This window comes from Macaca nemestrina, chromosome 1 (assembly GCF_043159975.1).
Source record: "Macaca nemestrina isolate mMacNem1 chromosome 1, mMacNem.hap1, whole genome shotgun sequence".
NCBI classification, from domain to species: domain Eukaryota; kingdom Metazoa; phylum Chordata; class Mammalia; order Primates; family Cercopithecidae; genus Macaca; species Macaca nemestrina.
Genome location: NC_092125.1, coordinates 179,434,462 through 179,446,163, shown reverse-complemented (window position 1 = coordinate 179,446,163; position 11,702 = coordinate 179,434,462). Strand labels below are relative to the sequence as shown.

Below are 11,702 nucleotides of genomic sequence, written 5' to 3'. Positions count from 1 at the left end.
AGGCGTTTCCATACATCTTCTGAAATCTAGGCAGAGGTTCCCAAACCTCAATTCTTGACTTCTGTGCACCCATAAGCTCAACACCACATGGAAGATGCCAAGGCTTGGGGCTTCCACTCTCTGAAACCACAGCCCAAGATGTCCGTTGGCCCCTTTCAGCCGCGGCTGTACCAGTTGGGTAGGGCACCATGTCCCTAGATTGCACACAGCACGAGGACCCTGGGCCCAGCCCATGAAACCACTTTTTCCTCCTGGGCTTCTGGGCCTGTGATGGGAGAGGCTGCCGTGAAGTTCTCTGACATGGCCTGGAGACATTTTCCCCAAGGTCTTGGGGATTAACATTAGGCTCGTTGCTACTTATGCAAATTTCTGTGGCTTGAATTTCTCCTAAAAAAAATGGTTTTTTGGCTGGAAGTGGTGGCTCATGCCTATAATCCCAGCACTTTGGGAGGCCGAGGAAGGTAGATCATGACGTCAGGAGATCGAGACCATCCTGGTTAACACGGTGAAACCCCATCTCTACTAAAAATACAAAAAATTATGAGGCAGGAGAATCGCTTGAACCCAAGAGGTGGAGGTTGCAGTGAGCCTAGATTGCGCCACTGCACTCCAGCCTGGGCAACAAGCAAGACTCCGTTTCCAAAAAAAAAAGAAAAATTTTTTTTTCTACTGCATCATCAGGATGCAAATTTTCCAAACTTTTATGCTCTGTTTCCCTTTTAAAATGGGATGCTTTTAACAGTACCCAAGTCACCTCTTGAAAGCTTTTCTGCTTAGAAATTTCTTCCGCCAGATACCCTAAATCATCTCTCAAGTTCAAAGTTCCACAAATCTCTAGGGCAGGGGCAAAATGCCACCAGTCTCTTTGCTAAAACATAACAAGAGTCACCTTTGCTTCAGTTCCCAACAAGTTCCTCATCTCCAGCTGAGACCACCTCAGCCTGGACCTTATTGTTCATACCGCTATCAGCATTTTGGGCAAAGCCATTCAACAAATCTCTAGGAAGTTCCAAACTTTCCCACATTTTCCTGTCTTCTTCTGAGGCCTCCAAACTGTTCCAACCTCTGCCTGTTACCCAGTTCCAAAGTCACTTCCATATTTTCGTGTATCTTTTCAGCAATGTCCCACTCTACTGGTACCAAACTACTGCATTAGTCCATTTTCATGCTGCTGATAAAGACATACCCGAGACTGGGAAGAAAACGTTTAATTGGACTTACAGTTCCACATGGCTGGGGAGGCCTCAGAATCATGGCGGGAGGCGAAAGGTACTTCTTACATAGTGGTGGCAAGAGAAAATGAGGAAGACGCAACAGTGGAAAACCCTGATAACACCATCAGCTCTTGTGAGAGTTATTCTCTACCATGAGAATAGCACAGGAAAGACTGGCCCCCATGATTCAATTACCTCCCGCTGGGTTCCTCCCACAACACATGGGAATTCTGGGAGATACAATTCAAGTTGAGACTTGAATGAGGACACAGCCAAACCATATCGTCCCCTTAGAGGGAGGCAGGGGAAGGGAATTAACATTCACGGACACTCCCCTGTGGGCCAGGCACTGAGCTGAACACTTGGTTCACACAATCTCCTCTACTCCGCAAAGCAGCCCTGGGAGGAAAGAATCAGCACCTTCATCTGATAGAAGAGTGGTCACCAACTCACGGTCACACGGCTTCCACCAGCTCACCCCTTCCGTCAACAGACACTGCCTCCACACTGTGGCCAGCCAGACATCACACTAGATGGGGTCATGGGGTGGGGAGGGGACACAGTATCGAGCCCTGCCCTCGTACAAGAACACCACTTTCTCCACTAGCTCCTTTACCTCTTGCTAATCAATTCCTTTGCCTATAAAATAAAGAAACTGCTGATCTCTAAAGATTGTGAGAATTAAGCAAAGTGACATAGTAGACACTGTTGATGTGCTATCCATATCCCCCTGCCCAACTAGAGGTAACTGCGGGAACTTTCTATGTGCACTGATGGCTTCCTGTGTGTCTCTGCCTGGGGGCTTCTCTGGCTGCCAAGCACTTGACCCACCCACAGGAAGCTGAAATGCCAGGAGTTCATGCTCTCAGCCAATAAGGGAGTCTGGTTGTTGGTGCATAAATGCCCCGGCTTCTCCATCCCTCGGTGGGATCACTGGGGCATGTTCCACACAGTCTCTTGGCAGGATCCCAGCAGGATGAGCTCCGGGTGCCACCAGTGGTAGCCTGCCCATCCACATGCCCTTCATTGTCTTTCCCCATGACTTCCTCACCGTGCTTCCCTGAAGCACCTCCACATAAACTTCTTTCACCCACATCCTTGCTCAGCATCAGCTTTGGGGCAAACCCAGCCTAAAACAGTAACATTTTACAGCCTGGTGCCCAGTAGACATTCAGCAAATGCTGTCTACCTGGATACTCATTTTCATTTTTATAGAAACAGACAGCTTTGAGAACACGGTTGCAGCTCTAGCTGAGTCACCAGTGGCTCATCAGCATCTTCCAGGAGCAGGTATGGGCCTGTGGCCTGGGGATGCGCAAGAGGGAGGGGACTGAGGGTCACGGGCCTCAGCCTGTAGCCTCAGCCACTTGGAAGCTAGGTTAATCTCTGTCATATACACACACTCTACAGTTTATAAAGCTGTTTTCTTGTGTTCCAGGGCCTGCATCCCATTTTCCCTCCCATTGTTCGAAATCATATGTTCCAACTCAGAGTTCTGTGTTCAACACATTAGGCTTCAAGCCTAATGTGCCAAATGCTCTGCTTGTTGCAAATACACCCTTCCACCACCACCACCACCACCACCACCACCACCACCACCACCACCACCACCACCACCACCACCACCACCACCACCACCTCCCTCTCCTTCCAGGTTCCCTTGGGGTCAGCCAGGCTGGAGGTGAAGTTCCCCTGCACCTGGGCAGAGGAGCTGATACAGCTCACCTGCCTTCTAAGCTGGCTGGTGAGGCCCACCAGCCAGCCCAGTGTGCCCACCTGGCCATGATTCTGAGTGCTGGGACCAGGTCAAGAGTGTCACCCCGCCCCATTACAAGCTAGTCTGCTCTGTTAGCATCGGGAGCCAGGGGCAGGACAACGTGGTGGTCTCCAGCCAGAGCCTGTGGGACCTGCATGCAGACAGCTTTCCCACCTCCCTCTATGTGAACCCACACTCTTCTGCGTGGCACTGGTGTGTGACATCTGTTTGGAGTGAGCCCTGTGGGATGAGGCCCACGTGGGGCCCCACATTAGACCCTGGCACCCAAACCTCACCCTCCAGCCCATCAGTCAGTGACCCCCTGTGAAAGCAGCAACTACCTGGGTAACCTCAGCAGCTTCCACGACTTATGGTCCATTAAAAAAAAGAAACAGAGTAAGATGCACCTATGTTTCCCCTCCTTGGGCCCCCGGGCCACACACACTGCTGAGCTCCTTTGCCTCTGGCTGGAATTATGGCAACCTCTGCAGCTCCCAGCTGGATGTACATATCAGAAACTCTGAGGGGCAGCTATCTGTGTCTTTCATTAATAAAAAATGTCATTAACAATGACTTAAAACATGCAATTTGGGATCAAAATCTTCCAAAGCATGGGAAAAATAATAAAAAGGAGAGTTCTTGATACTGAAAGTCTGGAAATAAATGCTGTCCTCAGAGGTCAACCACGAGTCAGGCACTGCTGGGGAGGGAGAAAGAAGTGGGAACGGGGTCTCACACCCACTCTGTGCCAGGTGCTGTGTTTGGGGTTTACACGTTTCCCTCATCCTCACACAACCCAAGGAGACAGCGCTATCATTTCCATTTTATAGATGAACTGAGGTTCACAGAGGCCAAGTTACTTCCCATGCGACACAGGATCAGTAAGAGACTCAAACTTAGGTCTGCCTCATTGACAAAGGAAAACAAAACAACAACAACAACAACAAAAAAAAAAATAGGCCAACAGTGTGGTGCTTGGCAAGTCATTCTGGTTTGAGTTTATGAGAAAGAGGGAAAAGTAGAGGGAACAGCCCATCAGCTATGAAGACCAGGAATGATTTATACGATTTACTGCTGTGTCTCCCGCACCTAGAACAGGGCCTGGAACACAGTTGGTGCTCAGAAATGATCTTCAGTGAATGGATAAAATGTCTGGGGGGATAAAGGGGCATAGTCTATTCCGAGGTAGGAGAAAGTGAATGTTTCTAAGCCCCTAGTTTCTAGAGAGCATTGAACAAGCACATTTGACTTTTTAAAAAATCTTTAATTATGGAACTATTTGAAAAACAGAAAAAGGCAGAAAATAATACAGCAGACATTGGGGAACTCATTGCCCAGATTTACCAGATGTTCATATTTTGTCATGTTTATGTCAAGTATTTTTACAGTAAAATACAAATGCAGATATGGCTAAAAGCCCCATCACCCCATCTCATTCCCTTCTACCTATCACCACAGGCCACCAGTATCCTTGAAGCTGGTGTGTCTCTGTCTCTTCATGAGCATTTAGCATTATTTTGGGTTTTTACAGTTTCCAAGTACAGGTATCTCCCTGTAGCTATCCTTTCATAATGTACATTTCACTCAGTTATTATATTTTTAGGACTTCGTCTATATTGGTACATGTGGATGGAGTTCACTTTAATTGCTGTATCTACAGGCAGTTTTTAAATTCTTTGCTATTTCAGAGAATGCAGCAATAAAAACCTTTTCTTTTTTTTTTTTGAGACTGAGTTTCACTCTGTCGCCCAGGCTGGAGTGCACTGGTGCGATCTGGGCTCACTTCAACCTCGCCTCCTGGGTTTAAGTGATTCTCCTGCCTCACCTCCTGAGTAGCTGGGATTACAGGTGTGCGCCACCACACCCAGCTAATTTTTGTATTTGTAGTAGAGATGGGGTTTCACCATGTTGGCCAGGCTGGTTTCAAACTCCTGACCTCAGGTGATCTGCCCACCTTGGCCTCCCAAAGTGTTGGGATTACAGGCGTAAGCCACCGTGCCTGGCCATCAATAACAATCTTTATACACATTTCTGGGTGCACTAATGTGTCAAACGTAACCTTTACAACAATCACAACATGCTGGAACTTGTGTACCCCTACATGACCTTGGAAAATTGCTTGAAGTCTCAGAAGCTTAGTTTCCTCATCGGTAAATTGGGGTAATAAAATAGCATGCATATTGATGAAGATTCTGTGCTTCAAAGTAGAGGAAACACATTTTGCCACCCGGAAAGCACTTCCTGAACATGAGTTGTTTATCGCTCAGGTATTCGCCATTCAGGAAGTGCTGAGCATCCTCTCCTGTCAGGGGTGCAATGGGCCGGCCCTCATGCCCACATGCGGATGAGACTGATGGGTGCAGCGACAGAAAAGCACACAAGCCCCTCTGCTCACTGACCAAGCTGGAGTGGAAGACACAGGCAAGGCTCCCCAGAGGAAGTGGCACTGAGCTGAGACCTCAGAAGATGAGGAGGCAAAAAAGGTGAGTGGGAGATGGGAAGGTGGGAGGCTGGCGAGGCAGAGGAAGCAGCTAGTGTAAGGGATGGGCTGACGCAAGAGAACATGTTTGGAGCCTGAGAGGTGTGTGTGAGCAGGCGGCGGCATAGAAAAAGTCTGGAAAGGTGGCAGAGCAGAGAGGCCGTACCCCAAGGCCACAGGGAGATAGGGAAGGATTTCAAGCAGAGGAGTGACAGGCCCGGATTTGTGTGTAGGGAAAACTGGTCTGGTCTCGGCATGGAGGTGGCATGCAGACTGGGAGCTGGGAGCCCCATGAGGGGAACGCAGAAGCGACGCCGGTAAACACGGTGAGGGTGGAGCTAAAGTCACCACCACTTCTGCTAACAAGAATCTGTCCCCAGGCCCTCTAGTAGCTGTTGCCTTCCTGAAGCTTGGGATGCATGCACAAAGACAGCTGTGTCTGGCTCATAGATTGCGGACACCTGGTTGACCTCTTGATGCCCGTGTATCATGTTTAGCTCCTAAGCCTCCCTTCTCTCACTGCAACATCACACGGTGGTCACGCCTCCCACAACACGCAGTGGGCATCATCAAAGGAACAGCAGCTGACGGGAATCGCCCCCAGCTCCGAGAGGTCTGAATTCACACACCACACCCTACACTCTTCTTCTTGGGCTTGCTCAGCACCCTGTGGGGCACAGCACCCGGCCCCGCACTCTCAGGTTTCCAGGTGACAGGAGCCCTTTAGGCTTCTTGGCACCAAGGGCATGGCTGGGTCCTCACCAATGTCCCATGATGAGAGATCCCACCAGCAGCCAGGCTGTACAGAACCTACACGGAGTGAGGGGAAGAGGAGGCCAACACATTCTAGGTTGGTTACCACTGGGCGGCCTTGTCTAATATCTAAACATCATACATCTAAAACGAGACAAGGACAGAGATAAGAGAACTGCCTCGAACTCTCTACTCCTTAAGTGGAGACCCCCTTAACACTCTTTTTGATTTTATTATTATTATTATTTTGACACAGGGTCTTGCTTTGTCACACAGACTGGAGTGCAGTGGCTCAATCACAGTCATTGCAGCCTTGACCTCCTTGGCTCAAGCAATACTCCCACCTCAGCCTCCAAAGTAGCTGGGACTATAGGCGCATACCACCACACGGGGCTAATCTTTTTTTTTTTTTTTTGTAGAGACAGGGTTTTGTCATGTTGGCCAGGGTGGCCTCGAACTTCTGGGCTCAGACAATCCGCCTGCCACAGCCTCCCAAAGTGCTGTGATTACAGGTGTGAGCCACCATGCCTGGCAACACTCTTAATATGAGTGACTTGGAAGCTTTTGAAGCCTCTATCCCTGGTGGCAGTGGTGTGCCCCTGGCCTTTCCCTAGACTGGGCTAAAGCCCCTGCCATCCACTCTCCCAGCACTCCACACTTCCGTTTCCATAACATCTATCCCTTTTAGAATTACAGGTTGAATTTCTGCCTTCCTTGCTAGGCTGTAAGTTCCGCACTGGACATAACTGCATCTGCCTGGTGTGCTGTTGTTTCCCTGGTGTCTGAACAGAGTCAGGCTCCTGACAGGCCCCCGCTATTTGCAGCTGAGTCAATAGGACGTGCAAACTGAGGGAGAGGAAAGGGTGGAGGGAAAATCGCAGACCTCAGAGGTCTGGGGAGAGGAAAAGTGTCTTGCTCAAGTCACAGGCTAGGCAGGAAGAGATCACGGTTCCTGCTCAGAATCTTTGACTCTCAGTCAGGGCCTTTCCCACTCATTATGCTGTGCTAGAAAGAGGCTATGAAACCCATAGAAAAGTGTTCTATAGTTAAATAAGCTTGAGAAACTCTGGGTTAGACAAAATGAAAGGAGTTTCTTTGCCACTGGTCTTTTCAGGCCTTTAACACGCTCCTGTGCCCACGCTTCTGGGAGAAGGTCACACACAGCACTCCATGCTCTCTGACCCTGGAACTCTGCCTGTGAAGCAGTTTGAAACCTCCGGCACCATCCCCCAGCTGTGTGTCACAATTATTTATTAAATGTGACACAGCAGAGAGATTTGTTGCCATTTTTCTGAGCAGGATAGGAAAATCCTTTTCTACAAATAAAAATACTTCGAAACCCCAATATACAAATGGGATGAAAACGGAACTGCTCTGGTTGAAGGGGGGTCTGGGGATCCATCTGGAGCTGTCCTTTCACTGCTGCTATGCAAAGAACGCTTGTTTCCTGTGGAGCGCAGTTTGAAAACCACTGGTGCCGAACTGGCACATGAGGTTGAAGCTAGGAGGCTTCTAGTGCTGGCTCTGCCATGGATTGTTTTACCCTGGGCAAGTCATTTAGTCTCATTGGGCTTCAGTTTCCCGTGTATACGATAAGTCTGTCACACTGTATGTTTCTTACAGTCCTGAACTTTCAGCTTTGATATGGTGAGGAGTACACTTCTATGACTACAAACATCTAACTCCAAGATTCCATGGCTTAGTATTCCAATTCTGGGACTGCCTGTAGTTAGCCCAAGCTGGTGCAGCATGCTGGAGCCCAGGCTGTGGAAAGCAGAATTCATTAACTGCAGTGCACTACCCAGGGGCACTGGGTTCCTGGGATGGGGGTGCCGGGTTCCTGGGGTGGGTGGACCGGGATCGGCAGCCGCTGAGTGGGACAAGCTGGGAGAGGGACCCAGGTCTCCTGACTCCTGCTCTATCTTTAGATCTCCATAGCAACTGTCACCAGGGCACCGAGCTGAAGGCACAGGCTGAGTGGCTGCCTGCAAAAGGAGGGAGGGGCATTTCCTTCCCATGCCTCTTCTTTTGCTAGGCTCAATTCTTGAGCCAGGAAAGGGGACTGAGAATGAAGCTGTTCACAGCAGGAAAGGCTTGGGGCCAATACAAAGACAGTCCAGGGCCCCACCTTGCTCTCAGGACATGGTGAAGTCATAGAACCCAAGACCTTCATGTGTCAGGCTCATGGCACAGGAGGAAAGGTAGAATTCTCCTCCAAAGAGCTTTCAGCCTCTCCTGGGTCCTTCCCTACACACTCAGGAAGCCCTAATCTGAGATGGTGCTGAGGCCACAGCTGGAGCCCCCATTAGATCCTCTAATCGGAGAGGCCAGGGAAGCTCCTCCTGAATCTTCCCCTGCCCAATTCCTACTCCTCCTGGGGCTCAGCCTGGACTTGGCTTCCTCTGAGGAGTCTTCCCTGACTCCCAGGCTGGTTGCTCGCTTCCTCAGGGTCCCTACAGCCTGTCCTCCTTCCACATAGTAGGAGGCCAGAGGAGTGATTAACCTCATGGGGCAGATGAGAAGTAGAGGTTCTGAGCAGTAAAGACACTTGCCCAAGGTCACCTGGCAAATGAGCAGCAGGACCAGGCCTGGACTCCATGTCTTCTGATTCCAGTCTGTGCTCCTTCCTGGGTCCTAGTAGCAGGCCCATGGCCTAGGCTTTGGAAGGGAGGCCAGGGCTAGAAGAGGAAATAGGAGTCCTCAGTGAGGCCTGCGCACAGTAAGCACCTGGCTATGTCCTTGTTGAACTCAGCTGAGCCACAGACAAGTGCGAATGGCTTTCTCCGACAGCAGCTGACCAGCTCTTTAATTAGGTCCTGGCCCAGGCGGCCAAAGCGGGTCTTCTCTTGGTAACTCCAAGGAAGCTGCTCTGAGGAGCTCTCCTGGGAAGACAAGAAAGGCATGGGTTACTACAAGGGAGCGGGGGGTCCTTAGTGTTCACAGAGCCAGCTCTTCTCTGCAAAATAAAGAAACTGAGGCTGTAGGAAGCCAGCCTATATCCAGCCCCACTGTGGGCCAGGCACTTCCTCCTCATCCCCAAAACAAGCCTGTGGGAACTATCACCTTCCCATGACAGGAGAGGCACAGGAAAGAGGGACTTCCCCGTGGCACACGATGAGGTGGGGGCAGCAGCAGGACCAGAACTCAAGTCCCACCATTTCTCGCTGCCTTCCAGCAGCCACACCTGTCACTGTGGGAGGAATGTTTTCTCCCCTGACTGTGGGTTTCCCAGAATCTTTCCAAGGTTAGCTATCATCATCACCCTTGGAGCATAACTTTTGCTCATTTCTTTTAAGGTTTCAATGAACATGTTCATTTAGCAGATATTTACCAAGTGCTTACTCTGTGCCAGGCACCGAGCTAGCCACTGGGGATATGGCAGCTGCTCAAAAGAGACAAGGTTCCTGGCTGCATACAACACAGATCCCAGGTCACAATGCCTTCATCGAGAAAGGCTAAGGTCGCATTCCAAGGCTGGACGGTGACCCCAGGCACCCAGGACCCTACTCTCTGCCTTTCTAGCCTTAGCTGAAGCTTTCCTCCTCAGGGTCACAAAATGAAAGTTCCACTCCCAGGTGACTTGAAGGAATTTCTTCTATTTTTTTAAATGAACATTTTATTGGAGTACAACATATGTATAGAAAAGTATACAAATCATTAAGTATACAGTTAGCCCTCTGTATCCATGGGTTCCACACTTATGGATTCAACCAACTGTGGATTGAAAATATTTTTTAAAAAACATTTTAAAATAACAATATAGCAATAGAAACACAAAAAGAAATACAGTAAGAGCTATTTACTCAATATTTACATTGTATTAGGTATTATAATTTAGAGATGATTTAAGGCACATGGGAGGATGTGTGTAGGTTATATGCAAATACCACACCATTTTATATCAAGGACTTGAGCATCCTCAGATTTTGGTATCTGCAGGGGGTCCTGGAGTCAATCCCCCATGAATACCAAGGGACAACTATATATAGTCTGAAGAATTTAAATGCAAACACCATCTTACCAGCCCACAAAAAACAAAATCCAGAATAGAGCCATCACTCTGCAGATCCTATGAGGGCAAGCTGCTAGTTCCTGGGGCTAGGCACAAAGACAGGATTGGTGGCGAGTGGAGCTCCACTGCCACTTTCCTGGCTGAGTGACTGACCTCTCAGGATTGTGATTGTGAGGAGAGTATCCGCTATGGAAAGTCACTGTCCAGAGAGCCGTGGTGCTGGTGCAAGCCCTGGCAGAGGCCCTGTGAGGAGAGGCCTCTATTCTGAGGCCCACTCAAAGGGCCCTGGAGGCAGGTACAGTGGCTCAAGCCTGTAATCCCAGCACTTTGGGAGGCTGAGGTGGCAGGATCGCTTGAGTCCAGGAGTTCAAGACCAGCCTGGGCAATGTGACAAAAGCTGGTCTACAAAAAAATACGAAAATTAGCTAGGGGAAGTGCTATGCGCCTGTAGTCCCAGTTGCTTGGGAGGCTGAGGTAGGAGGATCATTTAAGCCCAGGGAGGTTGAGACTTCAGTGGGTTATGATTGCACTACTGTACTCCAGCATGGGCAACAGAGTGAGACCCTGTCTCAAAACAAAACAAACAGGGTGCCCTGGAGTCCCACCTCACAGAGTCTGTGCTGATGAGGGAATCCTCTCTGATGATCTGGCATTTCCCATGCTCCCGCTACAGTCTGACCCACCAGATGGGGCCTTGGGGCCCACTGGCTTCACCTCCCCTTTTCCACTGCTCATTTCCCTCAGACTACTTAGGTTCAGCTCAGCCTATCCCACCATGCACCCTGAGATGCCCTGGGCCTGGCTGCTGGTGAGATGGGCAGGGGACCCCACAAACAGTGACGGTGCAGCAGGTGGGTGCTGTGAAGGAGAGCCGGGGTGGTGGCAGCAGAACCACCAAGACCAGCCTGGGGGCTCTAGGAAAGCTTCCAGGATGGACTTCTACCTCAACAGGGATGTGAGGGGTACACAGGTGGGAGGTGAGGAAGGGGGAGCACTCCTGGCAGGCAGAATGGCGTGAGCAAAGGCCCAGAAGCCAGAAAAGTACGGCACACTTGCAACCATGGGCAGACCAGTGACATCAGGCCACAGCTTACAGGGAGGGCGGGCTGGGAGATGAGGCCGCAGAGGGAGGCAGTTCTCAGGTGTGGACCTTATCCTGTGAGCAGTAGGGAGCCAGGGAAGCGCTGGAAACAGGGTGGTGGTGTGGTCAGATCTGCCCTTAGGACTGCAGGACGCAGGACAAATCAGCAGGGAGCGGCTGGTACGGGGAGACTCTTGAGGATACTGCAGCTGTGGCCCAGGCAGGTGAGGGCGCACACTGAGTCAAGGGAGTGTGGACAGGCAGGAGCCACAAGTCACTCCTTTCACCTGCCACTAATGGCCAGCCCACTCGCTTGCCCAACTCCAGGCCACTGGCACCACCCTGGCCCAGCTGGGGGCTAAAAATCTTCTATTGCTGGTGAACTTTAATTGAAAAGCCACCTGCTT

The 11,702-nt window shown here is 50.2% G+C and overlaps 1 protein-coding gene across 6 annotated transcripts in view; it reads right to left on the bottom strand.

Annotated features, from left to right (window-relative positions):
• Window positions 1-5,737: 5,737 nt before the first annotated feature.
• LOC105495099 (cytochrome b5 reductase like) overlaps window positions 5,738-11,702 on the bottom strand; it is a 30,936-nt gene continuing 24,971 nt past the window's right edge. For all 6 annotated transcript variants that reach the window (XM_071092680.1, XM_024797021.2, XM_011764301.3 and 3 more), the window contains one exon: window positions 5,738-9,084. In XM_071092680.1, coding sequence (XP_070948781.1) covers window positions 8,881-9,084 — 204 coding nt within the window. In that variant the 3' untranslated portion in view covers window positions 5,738-8,880. The remainder of the gene's footprint in view (window positions 9,085-11,702) is intronic.